At 46.0% G+C, this 14,787-nt stretch overlaps 2 protein-coding genes across 3 annotated transcripts; both read left to right on the forward strand.

Annotated features, from left to right (window-relative positions):
* The first annotated feature begins 1,289 nt into the window (after positions 1-1,289).
* Positions 1,290-12,939, forward strand: LOC113592019 (Transitional endoplasmic reticulum ATPase). 2 transcript variants are annotated; one of them, XM_081701131.1, is made up of 19 exons: positions 1,290-1,526; positions 2,780-2,891; positions 3,208-3,380; positions 3,735-3,877; positions 4,054-4,184; positions 4,359-4,490; positions 4,717-4,819; positions 5,558-5,691; positions 6,553-6,688; positions 7,356-7,468; positions 7,596-7,760; positions 8,037-8,159; positions 8,266-8,413; positions 8,491-8,555; positions 8,740-8,918; positions 10,869-10,998; positions 11,195-11,353; positions 12,020-12,171; positions 12,434-12,939. In XM_081701131.1, exons 1-19 carry the CDS (start codon positions 1,312-1,314, stop codon positions 12,528-12,530), a joined length of 2,610 nt encoding a protein of 869 aa, XP_081557257.1. In that variant the 5' UTR covers positions 1,290-1,311; the 3' UTR covers positions 12,531-12,939. The 2 variants fall into 2 exon arrangements, with proteins under 2 accessions (XP_081557257.1, XP_035390428.1); XM_035534535.2 differs by having other exon boundaries at positions 1,290-1,487.
* A 154-nt stretch (positions 12,940-13,093) lies between these two features.
* ndufb7 (NADH:ubiquinone oxidoreductase subunit B7) lies at positions 13,094-14,421 on the forward strand. Its single transcript, XM_027032759.3, has 3 exons — positions 13,094-13,386; positions 13,795-13,963; positions 14,242-14,421. Exons 1-3 carry the CDS (start codon positions 13,275-13,277, stop codon positions 14,321-14,323), a joined length of 363 nt encoding a protein of 120 aa, XP_026888560.1. The 5' UTR covers positions 13,094-13,274; the 3' UTR covers positions 14,324-14,421.
* The last annotated feature ends 366 nt before the right edge of the window (positions 14,422-14,787 follow it).

Here is a 14,787-nt window from a genome sequence, read left to right on the forward strand (position 1 = left end):
GTAAATAAAATGTTGATTATGAAGTTGATTTGCATTGCCAGAAACACAAACTGTCACGCAGAAACAATGTGGCAGAGGGTGTTGACGCTCTGCCTCAGGAGTCATTAGCCTGTACGTGGTCTGTGTAGACCCTGCTAAAGAGCATTGAGGGTATAGAAGGATCCTCTGCACTGGTCTCACTGTGATCTTTCTTCCCTGATGTTTCTGAAAAAGTATGACCCTGATCACAGTGTCAATCTGCCTTCTCAAACATCAAAGCGACTTGTTTAGTCATTCATTGTTTTCACTCTCTGTAAGGCTTCTGCGTGTGTCGCCGTTGTGCAGTTCAGATAATTAATCGTGTAGTGTGTCCGTGTCTTGTACGTAGACGTATGTCACGCCTCTGCACACTTATGATCCTGTAATGTCATGCACTTGTTGTCAGGGCATTGTGGAGAAGCGAAAGCCATACACATACATAATACATCAGAAGCTGAAAGCAGAGTTCACAGGACTGCGCCTGCTTCTCGGAGAGGAGTGCTGGCCAGGCAATTTGCATATAAGATACTGTTTTTAACCGTCGCCTTGCTGTGAAAGGCCCTGAAACAAAAGCTCTGGCTGAGGAAGAGTTTAGCGTACCTCAAGCCCCGTGTGCTCATGTTCGTCCCTGAAACGTCAGTTGCCTCCTTGTTTCTTCGTCTTTGTGTCCAACTCGCTGTTACCTTTACCAGGTAAAACAGACCTGCCTTTACCTTGCAGCTCTTAAGTTGCACAGACACTTAGCAGCATTACAGTGCTGGTCTCGCTTCTCTCTTAATTGCAGCTTGGTTCTGGTAGCTGTAGGAGGTTCTCTCTTACTGTAGCTTGGTTCTAGTGGATGTAGGAGCTTCTCATGGATTCTTCCCAGGAAGACACAGGTGCAGGCAGTGAAAAACCTCCAGCTTGGTTTGATCACATTTCCCTGACAACCATAAAAGATCCGGCAAACTGTGGGTTTTTTTTAAACATTTCTATGCATTAGCACAGTGTGGTACGGAAATGCCCCCCCCCCCCCCCCATGATGCACAGTGTGCAATTTAATCATGTTTTTAATTGTCTATTGTTACTTTTATTAAGAAACTCTTTTTGATTAAAAGTATTACATGAGACATTCCAAATAAACATTTGGGTCCAGTGTGATTCTTAAAAGAAATACTTATGTGAGTTGATTAGTCTTTTGTGTGTGTGCATTAATTTTATCCAGAGCAGGATTAAAATAAAAAAAAAAACAGGGAGGCGTCTCCAGGGGGCGCCATTCCCTCACACACGCACTTCAGGCACGCGGCCCGCAGTATGGGATCGCTAATGTTTGCCCTCAGTCCCTCCCAGACCCAGAGCAGAGAATCCAGAGCTCCAGGACTGACAGGGGAGAGGCGTGACTCTCGCAACCCACGAACAGGCACTCTACACCAGCCACCGCTGGATCTTCATAACCCTGCTCCAACCATGCCCACTACCGGAGCCAACGAGTTGAGTGCAAACAGCCGCTGGTGTGGGTGTGTGTGCATGTATGTGCACATTGGCACATGTGTATTTGTTTGTTTGCGTTTAATGGTTTCTTGTTTACTTTAGTGGTTTATATTTGTTATGGTGTAAACAGTCAACTAAAGCTAACAAACATATCAACTGATTTTGTATTTTAAATGATCACAGGAGTATTTGTTTGTTTGTGTGTGTGTGTGTGTGTGTGTGTGTGAGAGAGAGAGAGAGAGAGAGAGAGAGAGAGAGAGAGAGAGAGAGAAAGAGTGTGCCCATGCATATGTGTGTGTATAATTTGCTGGCAGTTTTCTAAATAATAACACCAAAATACCAAAGCCACAATCTTCGTGAATTTAGCAGATGTATGTGCGAATTACAATGTGCATGTATGGGTTTTACGATTGTGTGAGTTTGTGGGTATGTGTGTCTGGGCAGTTTAGTCTTTGCTGTAAACATAGCCATACTAAAAACAGATTAGTGTCACATGCAGAAACAGGAGACAGCAGAGGAGGGTCTGTGTTGGCTGTTGTTGGTTGTGTAATGGGACCTCTGTGTGTGTGTGTGTGTGTGTGTGTGTGTGTGTGTGTGTGTGTGTGTGTGTGTGTGTGTGTGTGTGTGTGTGTGTGTGTGTGTGTGTGTGTGTGTGTTTGTGTGTTTAGTGGTTGTGTAACAGAGAAGGAGTGTGCCTGGATAAGTTATGCCTTCTATCTCAATCTGAATATTTTAATTTGTGATTGTGGTTTTGTTTTGCATTATGCTGTTCGAGTCTGACTGTAGTCTATTCAAATGCAATTGCTCATTATTTATTTTGGGGGTCTGTGGTAATTTTCTGTATTTTTGTGAGTGTGAATTATGTTGTTCTTGTACAAACTCAGTGGAGGAATATTCCTATGGTAGAAGTCTACCTCTGTGCGTGAATGAATATGTTTACTGGCCTTTATGCCCCCACATGGACAGAAAAACACCATAAGGGTGATTATGAGGGTGATTTTTGTGGGTCCTCATGAGAGTCTTTTTCTTGATAAATGAGAAAGTCCCTGGATTGCAGAAGCTCTAGCTAAGTATAGGATCAGACCTATTGTTATTATTATAATGTGGATTAGGCAATAACCACAGCTTGAACTTTATGTTATGATTTGACATAAGGTCATGCCAGGGTTAATACCAGGATTAGTAGACTGTAGTTTATGCACAATTGTGAAATCCTCAGAAGAACTGAACAATAACACAGGCGTGTGTGTGTGTGTGTGTGTGTGTGTGTGTGTGTGTCTGATGGTTATAGCCCTAAAGGGGAGGATTTCTCCACAGCTATCCTGAAGCAGAAGAGCAGGCCTAACAGGCTCATAGTAGATGAAGCCACCAATGAGGACAACAGCATTGTGTGTCTGTCCCAGGTGTGTGTGTGTGTGTGCATGACAGAGAGATGATCTAGTGTTGGTGTGGAGCTGGGTAAGGTATATGTTAGAGTTTATAAACAGTTAACCTCTAAACATGTCATGTATGAGTTGTTTAGCTGCAAAACTGCATTTTTAACATCAATGTTAGTGTCAAACGAGTGTCAAATCCCATTTGAACCCTAATCAAATTTAGTGTGAAAGTAAACAGAACACAAGAAAGTGTAAATCTACGCATCCTGACTATAGGTCCTGTGTGTGTGTGTGTGTGTGTGTGTGTGTGTGTGTGTGTGTGTGTGTGTACATGCACATGCAGGCCAAGATGGAGGAGCTGCAGCTGTTCCGTGGTGACACGGTAGTGCTGCGCGGACGTAAGCGTCGCCAAACCGTCTGCATCGCCCTGACGGACACCACCTGCATCGACGAGCGCGTGCGCATGAACCGCGTCACACGCAACAACCTGCGTGTGCGCCTCGGTGATGTTGTCAGGTGGGCTGCGACCTCACTGTGACCTGTGACATCGCGAACTCTGACACACTGGAAAAAGAAACACACTTTAACACCGAAATTGAAATCCTGATTATTAAAACCAAAACTCCAGTTACTGAAACCAAGACACTGAATACTGAAACTATCTGCTTCTCGTAATGACTGACAAATTCTACAAACTCATTCATTCCTCTAGTTTAATGTTTGCTGTTTATTATTTTTTTGGAATTGTAGCATCTGTTCAAGAACACTGTTGCTGCTCCATAATCCTGTGATTAGTTATATATGATGTTTGTGTTTTTGTGTGTGTGTGTGTGTGTGTGCGTATGATTGTGTGTGTGTGATTGTGGCCAGTATCCATGCCTGTCCCGACGTTAAGTATGGGAAACGCATACACGTCCTGCCCATTGATGACACCATCGAAGGCTTGACCGGGAACCTGTTTGAGGTCTTCCTCAAGCCTTACTTCCTGGAGGCTTACCGCCCTGTGCACAAAGGTGTGCGCCAAGGCACTGCAGTGAATAATCATGAAAATACAATAATGATTATCCCCTCAGTTGGAGACAAAACCCAGGACAGAGGAGTTGTCCCATCATCAGCTCATGGAAATCTTTTGCTAATGTGAGTACTGCTCCTTTTCTCCTCCTCTCTCCCTCTCTCTCTCTCTCTCTAGGTGATATCTTCCTGGTTAGAGGAGGTATGAGAGCAGTGGAGTTCAAGGTAGTAGAGACAGACCCCACACCTCACTGCATTGTTGCCCCAGATACCATCATCCATTGTGAGGGCGAGCCCATCAAACGAGAGGTGTGTGTGTGTTTGTGCGTGAGTGTGGGCACTTGTATAGCAAAAGCTGGTGGTGGTCCATTTAGCTTTAAGGTAGAATGTTTAGATTTTTAATATATATATATATATATATATATATATATATATATATATATATATATATTCTCTCTCTCTCTTTTTTTCGTGCTCTGCCAGGATGAAGAGGCAAGTCTGAATGACATCGGCTACGACGACATTGGCGGTTGCCGCAAGCAGCTGGCACAGATCAAGGAGATGGTGGAGCTTCCGCTTCGTCACCCGGGCCTGTTCAAAGCCATCGGAGTAAAGGCAAGCACGCCTGCTCCCAGCCTACTCACATGACCAGTGATGCAGCCGCACATGAGCTTCCACCCATGCATCCATTTACGCAGCAGCCTGAAGCAAGAAGTCACCACACAGAGCCAAAAGCATCCTCCTAGTCTCTCATGTCACAGCTCTCAGTCACACCTGCATACACTCTCTTGCACCGCACACACACACACACAGTGCCTGAACAAATGTGTTTCTTCTGCAGCCACCGCGAGGAATTCTGCTCTACGGCCCTGCTGGGACAGGCAAGACTCTAGTGGCCCGAGCTGTTGCTAATGAAACAGGAGCATTCTTCTTCCTTATCAACGGTACTCACCCATCAGAAATGTGCATGCGGCTCAGCTGCTGATGCAAGCACTTCTGTCAGCTCAGGCATCTTAGGGTTACGTAAGAGTGTTGCATCTATTTATGTCACAAATATGTATCTTATTACTTCTTACTTCCTTAATCCCAAGTCTCAGTCTTTGTTGATACACGCAGAGCAATGCTACATGCTACCAAACAAATTAAGTTGTACAGTTGAATAGAACTCAGTTTTTCAGCAATCTCAAAGCCTGGTGCTTGGCCCCCACAATCACTACTCTCAGCTATAATGTTTAAATGTAGCCTTTAATGACTTGCCTAGTTCTGTAGGTCTGCTAACACAATGTACCTGTGTATAACTCAAAGTACAATAACAATACTTTTTTTCTGTTATTAGACAGGGCAGAAAGAAAATTATGGTCAGTCAAGATTCATGATCCAACTGTAGTTGCATTTCTTTCAATGATGTATTTCCTGTATTTATTTTTGGCTGTAGAGATGATGCACCAGTACATCATCTTTAGTCTTTTAGGCTTAACTTTTTTTCTTTTTTTTTTTTCTTTTTTTTTTAAAGGCAAGTCAATGTCTACAAGAAATTTTACTTTTTTTGTGGACATCGATTTGCAGGTCAGCTTGACAGTATGTACAGGCAATTGCATTTGTGTGTGTGTGTGTGTGGGTGTGTGTGGGTGTGTGTGTGTCTGTGTGTGTGGTGTGTGTTCTGCATCTGCTCGTACCCACAGGACCGGAGATCATGAGTAAACTGGCGGGAGAGTCGGAGAGCAACCTGAGGAAGGCATTTGAGGAGGCAGAGAAAAATGCCCCAGCCATTATCTTCATTGACGAGCTGGACGCCATCGCACCAAAGAGAGAGAAAGTGAAGAAAGACGGGACGAGCTCTGAGACAAAGACAAGACGAGCTCTGAGACAAAGACGGGACGAGCTCTGAGACAAAGACGGGACGAGCTCTGAGACAAAGACGGGACGAGCTCTGAGGCAAAGACGAGACGAGCTCTGAGACAAAGACGGGACGAGCTCTGAGACAAAGACGGGACGAGCTCTGAGACAAAGACGGGACGAGCTCTGAGACAAAGACAAGACGAGCTCTGAGACAAAGACGGGACGAGCTCTGAGACAAAGACGGGACGAGCTCTGAGACAAAGACGGGACGAGCTCTGAGACAAAGACAAGACGAGCTCTGAGACAAAGACGGGACGAGCTCTGAGACAAAGACAAGACGAGCTCTGAGACAAAGACGAGACGAGCTCTGAGACAAAGACAAGACGAGCTCTGAGACAAAGATGGGACGAGCTCTGAGACAAAGATGGGACGAGCTCTGAGACAAAGACAAGACGAGCTCTGAGACAAAGACGGGACGAGCTCTGAGACAAAGACGGGACGAGCTCTGAGACAAATACGGGACAAGCTCTGAGACAAAGACGGGACAACATCTGACAGACGGGATGAGATCTGACACAAAAAAATAGATGAAATCTGACTTCTGCTGCATAGCAGTGTGGTTTAGGTCTTTTATATCCATCATATATTGACTATGATTGACTATTTGATCTATGATTGTGATGTGATGTCTGTAGACCTACAGCAAGGAGTCAGATCTCATATTGTGATCACTGTGTTAAATCTGTGTGTCTGTGCATTTGTGTCATAGTATCTATTATTGTTGTGTAATATCTGCAGGCCCACTGCATGGTATCTGTGATTATTGTGTGGTCTGCAGACCCATGGTGAGGTGGAGCGGCGAATTGTCTCCCAGCTGCTCACCCTGATGGACGGCTTGAAACAACGCGTCCATGTCGTCGTCATGGCAGCCACTAACAGACCCAACAGTGTGGACTCTGCCTTGCGCAGATTTGGTGAAATACACATACACACACACACATATACATGCACACACATACATGCACTTAATTACACATATATGCACAAACACAAACATATACATATACACACATAATTACACACATATGCACACACACACACATCTAATTACACGTATATGCGCATGCGCACACACACACATATATACACTTAATTAAACATATATGCACACACACACATCCATACACAGGCATATATGTGCACAGATACACTCTTAATTACATATATACACACACTCACACACATATACATACACATACATATATGCACATATAGTCAAAGTCAAATTTATTTATATAGTGCTTTTCACAACAGTTGTTGTCACAAAGCAGCTTTACACATGTCCGAGTCCAAGCCCCCAGTGAGCAAAACAAGGGCGACAGTGGCGAGGAAACACTCCCTAGAGCACGAGGAAGAAACCTCGAGAGGAACCAAGACGCAAAGGGGGACCATCCTCCTCTGGCCGAATCTCCTCCACATATACACATATATATACGCTCACACACATATTCACAAGTATACATACATAATTGCACACATATATACACATAATTACATGCATAACTACATCCATAACTACACACAAGTAGACCAGGTAAACACACGGGTGGTAACTTGTATCTTGGTGTCTTATGATTGCAGGTCGGTTTGATCGTGAAATTGATATTGGCATCCCTGACTCTACGGGACGGTTGGAGATTCTGCAGATTCACACCAAGAACATGAAACTGGCTGATGATGTGGACTTGGAACGGGTGAGGAGAGGAGTGGAGAGGAGGGTTCATTGGAGTACTTGAACCACATCAAAAGTCCATCATATTAAAGTCTCTTTGGCCTTCCTGTGTGTGGTTTGTGTGGTGTGTGTGTGTGTCTCTTTTGCAGATTGCCACGGACACGCATGGCCATGTAGGTGCAGATCTGGCAGCTCTGTGCTCAGAGGCAGCTCTGCAGGCGATTCGGAAGAAGATGACCCTGATCGACCTGGAGGACGACACCATTGATGCAGATCTCCTCAACTCTCTGGCAGTTACTATGGATGACTTCAGGGTCAGCTCACTCTCAAGCACACACAAACACACACACACACACACACACAGAGATCACAATCAACAGAAATTATGCCAATTTCTTAAAGATTCTTTCTCTCTTTTACTGTATTTGTGATATTCACTCTCTCTCTCTCTCTCTCTCTCTCTCTCTCTCTCTCTCTCTATATATATATATATATATATATATAAATAAATGTGTGTGTGTGTGTGTGTATGTCTCTCTCTCTCTCTGTCTCTCACCCCCCCCCCCCCCCACACACACACACACACTCAGTGGGCTCTTAGTCAGAGTAATCCATCTGCTCTAAGGGAGACAGTAGTGGAGGTCCCCCAGGTCAACTGGGAGGACATTGGAGGCTTGGATGACGTCAAGAGAGAACTACAGGAACTCGTCCAGGTGAGACACATGCACACCCTCGCACACCACAGTCATACACATTCCATACACTAAATCCCTGTTCCAAGATTTTGCCCGAGTCAGCAGGTTTGCTGTGCTGCTGCAGTATCCAGTGGAGTACCCGGATAAGTTCCTGAAGTTCGGCATGACTCCATCCAGAGGGGTGCTGTTCTACGGGCCTCCGGGTTGTGGCAAAACCTTGCTGGCTAAAGCAATTGCCAATGAGTGCCAGGCCAACTTTGTGTCCATTAAAGGTGTGTGTGTGTATCTGCTTTGCGTATATGTGTATGTGTGTGTTTATGTGTTTACGGCCATGTTTTTCATCTTACAGGCCCAGAGCTACTCACTATGTGGTTTGGAGAATCTGAGGCCAACGTCAGAGATGTGTTTGATAAGGTGTGCACAGATGTGTACATAAGCACCAGGGAGCAGGGCTGAAACAGACTACTCACCCGAAACCTGAAAACTTAGGAACAGACCCATTTTCTATAGGACATTTGTCTGAGTTTTACTTAGCATGTCAAAGGAGAACCTGTGTGTGTGTATGTGTGTGTGTTTATTTGTGTGTTTGCACTGATAGGCACGTCAGGCTGCTCCATGCATCCTCTTTTTTGACGAGTTGGACTCCATTGCGAAATCACGAGGGGGCGGAGCTGGGGATGCAGGGGGCGCGGCTGACAGGGTCATCAATCAGATCCTTACTGAGATGGATGGTATGACCAACAAGAAGAACGTCTTCATCATCGGTGCCACCAACAGGTGCGTGTGTATGACAGTGTGTGTTTGTATACTGGGGGAGTTGCGTACGACTGTGTGTTTGTGTACTGGGGGAGTTGCGTACGACTGTCTGTGTGCGTACTGGGGGAGTTGCGTACGACTGTGTGTGCGTACTGGGGGAGTTGCGTACGACTGTGTGTGCGTACTGGGGGAGTTGCGTACCACTGTCTGTGTGCGTACTGGGGGAGTTGCGTACGACTGTGTGTGCGTACTGGGGGTGTTGCGTACCACTGTCTGTGTGTGTACTGGGGGTGTTGCGTACCACTGTCTGTGTGCGTACTGGGGGTGTTGCGTACCACTGTCTGTGTGCGTACTGGGGGTGTTGCGTACGACTGTGTGTGCGTACTGGGGGTGTTGCGTACGACTGTGTGTGCGTACTGGGGGTGTTGCGTACGACTGTCTGTGTGCGTACTGGGGGTGTTGCGTACGACTGTCTGTGTGCGTACTGGGGGTGTTGCGTACGACTGTCTGTGTGCGTACTGGGGGTGTTGCGTACGACTGTCTGTGTGCGTTCTGGGGGTGTTGCGTACGACTGTCTGTGTGCGTTCTGGGGGTGTTGCGTACGACTGTCTGTGTGCGTTCTGGGGGTGTTGCGTACGACTGTCTGTGTGCGTTCTGGGGGTGTTGCGTACGACTGTCTGTGTGCGTTCTGGGGGTGTTGCGTACGACTGTCTGTGTGCGTACTGGGGGTGTTGCGTACGACTGTCTGTGTGCGTTCTGGGGGTGTTGCGTACGACTGTCTGTGTGCGTTTTGGGGGTGTTGCGTACGACTGTCTGTGTGCGTACTGGGGGTGTTGCGTACGACTGTCTGTGTGCGTACTGGGGGTGTTGCGTACGACTGTCTGTGTGCGTTCTGGGGGTGTTGCGTACGACTGTCTGTGTGCGTACTGGGGGTGTTGCGTACGACTGTCTGTGTGCGTACTGGGGGTGTTGCGTACGACTGTCTGTGTGCGTACTGGGGGTGTTGCGTACGACTGTCTGTGTGCGTACTGGGGGTGTTGCGTACGACTGTCTGTGTGCGTACTGGGGGTGTTGCGTACGACTGTCTGTGTGCGTACTGGGGGTGTTGCGTACGACTGTCTGTGTGCGTACTGGGGGTGTTGCGTACGACTGTCTGTGTGCGTACTGGGGGTGTTGCGTACGACTGTCTGTGTGCGTACTGGGGGTGTTGCGTACGACTGTCTGTGTGCGTACTGGGGGTGTTGCGTACGACTGTCTGTGTGCGTACTGGGGGTGTTGCGTACGACTGTCTGTGTGCGTACTGGGGGTGTTGCGTACGACTGTCTGTGTGCGTACTGGGGGTGTTGCGTACGACTGTCTGTGTGCGTACTGGGGGTGTTGCGTACGACTGTCTGTGTGCGTACTGGGGGTGTTGCGTACGACTGTCTGTGTGCGTACTGGGGGTGTTGCGTACGACTGTCTGTGTGCGTACTGGGGGTGTTGCGTACGACTGTGTGTGTGCGTACTGGGGGTGTTGCGTACGACTGTGTGTGTGCGTACTGGGGGTGTTGCGTACGACTGTGTGTGTGTGTACTGGGGGTGTTGCGTACGACTGTGTGTGTGTGTACTGGGGGTGTTGCGTACGACTGTGTGTGTGTGTACTGGGGGTGTTGCGTACGACTGTGTGTGTGTGTACTGGGGGTTGAAGAACTGGTTTTATGGGCATGTCAAATAATCAGTAACTACTATTACTTTTTTTATAGCCAATTTGATGAATGAGATCAATATTTAGACATGTAAAGACAAGAGGAAACAAAACTGTAGCAAAAAGTAATTATAGAAAAAGGAACTTAGTAACGATGCGCTTTAAAATACTTTGAGCTCCTGAGAAATGCTCCTGAAAATACGTTCTTTTTTCTCTCACCCTCCCTCCTCTTTCCCTCTCTCTCTCCCTTTCTCTCTCCTCTGCCTGCATGTCTCTCGCTCTCGCAGGCCTGATATCATCGATTCTGCAATCCTGCGGCCAGGCCGGCTTGATCAGCTGATCTATATCCCTCTGCCAGACATGCCCTCTCGTACGGCCATCCTCCGAGCCAACCTGCGCAAGTCACCTGTGGCTAAAGTCTGTTCAAGCATACACACACACACACAAAATAACATATACATACTCACATTGGCAACCGTATAAATACACTTGTATGTATACACACATACACATATATGTACACAAAACATACTAAAGGTAATGATGTATAATGGTGTACTAATACTAATATAAAGTAATGTATGCGTGCGTGTGCATGTGCGTGTTCTGTCAGGATGTGGACCTGCCGTATCTGTCGCGGATCACGGAGGGCTTCTCTGGGGCAGACCTGACAGAGATCTGCCAGAGGGCCTGTAAGCTGGCCATCAGAGAGGCCATTGAGGCTGAGATACGTGCTGAGAGAGAACGACAGAGCAGGAAAGGACCCGCCATGGTCAGTGTGTGTGTGTGTGTGTGTGTGTGTGTGTGTGTGTGTGTACACACACATGTCCATATGCGTATGTCTATTTTTGGATGTATATGTCTGTACCATGTTTTAATGTACCTATGATTTTTAATAAATGTATTTGTATAAAAGCAATTTTGTAATTATTGAGTGTGTGTACATTTTCTAATGCTTGACTGTGTCCTGCTGTGTGTTTGACTGTGTCCTGCTGTGCGTGTTTGACTGTGTCCTGCTGTGCGTGTTTGACTGTGTCCTGCTGTGTGTGTTTGTGTCTTGCTGTGTGTGTTTGACTTGGAAAGACACAGACGGCTGGTGGGAGAGCATTGGCTCCCTAAAGGTCGGCAGGCTGTTCAGTAACATTGAGCTTTTGGAGTGGGACCCAACGCCACAACACACACATACACAATAACAAATACACATGTATGGGAGACTTTCCATGTCTATCTGTTTATCTCACTCAGATCACGAAGGATCACTCTGTGTCTCTGGTGTCTCTCTCTCTCTCAGGTCAATGCTTTTGTCTCAGGATCAGGAAGGATCAGTTTGTGTTTCTAAGCCTCTCTCTTTTCTTTTCTCAGGACAATGATTTTGACTCAGTGCCTGAGATCACGATTTCTCTGTGCATCTCTATGCGTGTCTTTCTCTTTCTCGCAGGATGATGATTTTGACCCGGTGCCTGAGATCAGGAAGGACCACTTTGAGGAGGCCATGCGCTTTGCTCGTCGCTCTGTGAGTGACAATGACATCCGCAAATATGAGATGTTTGCTCAGACGCTACAGCAGAGCCGTGGCTTCGGCAACTTCAGGTATACACACGCGCACACACACGCACTCAAGATGCACAACCATAACCACAGACACACACACACACACACACGAACGCACTCAAATACCCAATCACATACACACAGCACAGGTTAAAGCTGCAGACATAATGTCAAATGTTAAAAATTTGGAGATGCAAATGTGGGTAAAATCCTACCAAAAATGCTTTTGAATACAAACAGATCAAAGCTATTTCTCTGTCTGAGTTTGTTTGTTTGTCTGCCTGTTTGTTTTTTGTCTTAGGTTTCCCTCAAGTTCACAGTCAGGTGGTAGTCAGGGGTCTGGCCAAGGGTCTGGGGGTCTTTACAGAGACAACGGGGATGATGACCTCTACCAGTAGCTGGGGCTCGGTCTTGGCTACACCATGTGCCTCAGGAATCAAGAGAATCAATCCCTGATGGATTACACCATTAATAAAGCTTACATGGCGTTCAGTGTTTGAGCTGTAAGGCCATGCTCCTACTGCAGTGTTTCACTGGTTTGTTGTTCCTGAAAAATCTGTCTGTGAAACATATTTTGTAAAATGCAAATCTTTATCGCACTTTTCACACTGGTAAGAATATTAATACTGAAATAACCAGATTTGTAGTGTATGTATCTGTAGTGTTGTCAGATATTGCTTGACTTAATTAAGAATGACTGCTTTTAATATTTGATAACACTTTAGTGACTGCCTGTTATGTTGCTATTTTTGTACTGTGCATGCTAGAAGCAGACTGTAAAATATAAAATAAAACATTTGCAACTAATATGGTTGTCACAATTTATGACCACAGTTGGGCCAATTCGGATCTGTTAATCTTGAATGTGAGGGTCCCATACATATAAAACGTTACAAGAGAGGAATGAATGCATATATCCTGAGTATTACACGACTGTGTAGCGTGTCGTACGAACCGACATGTTTACTTCCTGTATAAATGGGAAGTAGGTAGAGCTGGAAGTCTGGAGGTGACCGAATGGTAGAGAGAATTACTTTGTTTTTTTTCCTTTATGAAAACAACCCAAACATAACAAAAATAGTCGACTCACACGCTAAAGTGGAGAATCATTAATTTTGTAGCAGTGATATACTGTCGCCAACATGGGGGCTCACCTGGTGCGAAGCTACATTACCGAACGGGACACGACGCCAGACCCCAGGAAGCCTTTCCAAAACGACCCGCATTTCGGCTTCAAGGAAAGGAAAGAGAGAGGTATGTGACAAAGTCCTCTTAGCTATTTAATAACTTACATTTAGCTACAGTAAGTGAAAGCCAATGCAAACAATTACAGGCACCACAAAGAAGCTAACTAACGTAGGTTAGCGTAGCTAGCTAACCTTGGGTTACCTTACTAACACTAGTGACGGCGCCAGCTGTACGTTTTGCTAACGTTAGCTTGCTATGCTAACCTAGGTAGATATGACAACATGTCTCATTTAGGCCAAACGTTCAAATAACTACCTAGCCGATTTCTTTTATGCTCAAACTGTCTACCTCAAACTGGCGAATGACACATCTTTGAACACGGCATAGGGGCACTATATTATGAGAAGTGAGCGCTAACGATTCAAAGTTACATTGCAGCTTGTACCAACCGGAGAGTTGTCTTCCATTTATTAGTAATGGTGGCCAGTCAGGAGCAGATGAACCTGGCGATGTTGCCCCTGGAACAGCGCGACTATTGCGCTCACCACCTCCTCAAACTGATGAAATGCAAGAGGGACAACTTCCCCAACTTCCTGGCCTGCAAGCACGAGAGACACGAGTGGGACTACTGCGAACATCAAGAGTAAGGAGATGTAGTCTTGTTATACATCTGTCAGATAATGGAGACGTCTGTTCTTAGTTTGCGATCTTACGCTTACCTTTGAACGTTGTGATAAGAAATCTCTCGAGAATGAGAAATCACTACTTGAATAGGATACAGACAGCTAACAGGCTGTTGAGTGGTTGGTCTCGTATTCTAGATCTTGCCATGGGCAACATGGCCTTGTGTTTAGTGAACGCAGGACTGACACCAACAGGCCTTTGCTGCGTTCCATTGAACTTGTTCCCTGCTCTCTGCAGCTACGTGATGCGGATGAAAGAATATGAGCGAGAGAGAAGGCTCAACCTGAGGAAGAAGAGGATTGAAGCGCAGGCAGCATAGCCCTCCATCTTCCTCTTCACCTCTTGTCATCTCTGCCCTTTGTGTTTATGTAAATAAAGAAGCTCTCAACAATAAAGAGTATCTTGTGAGCCCATCGACAGCATGTCGAGATTAATTTTATGTGCTGCACAATCAGATTCTTACGCGGCCACATCTTCCATATCTTAGAGTCCAACGACCATTACTCTGACTCTCTTACATATGACTCGGTTGGTTTGCACTTGAGCATTATGTGCATCTAATGTAATGTAATTAATGTAACTTTTTTTTTCCCCATGCCAGTTCTCAGTGTGCAGGCCACTACCAGCTCCCGTTTTGCTGAGATGGTGTGCCTAAATAACTACATTGAAGGTGGACTGGGCTGAGTTCATGATCAAATAACCCAGTACCTGGAGGCATGGTTCCCTTATGACATACAGACACAGCCTTAGCTCTTAAGGAATCTCAGTTTCATCATGCACGAT

The sequence above is a fragment of the Electrophorus electricus genome, chromosome 18 (assembly GCF_041902795.1).
Source record: "Electrophorus electricus isolate QZ-2024a chromosome 18, ASM4190279v1, whole genome shotgun sequence".
NCBI classification, from domain to species: domain Eukaryota; kingdom Metazoa; phylum Chordata; class Actinopteri; order Gymnotiformes; family Gymnotidae; genus Electrophorus; species Electrophorus electricus.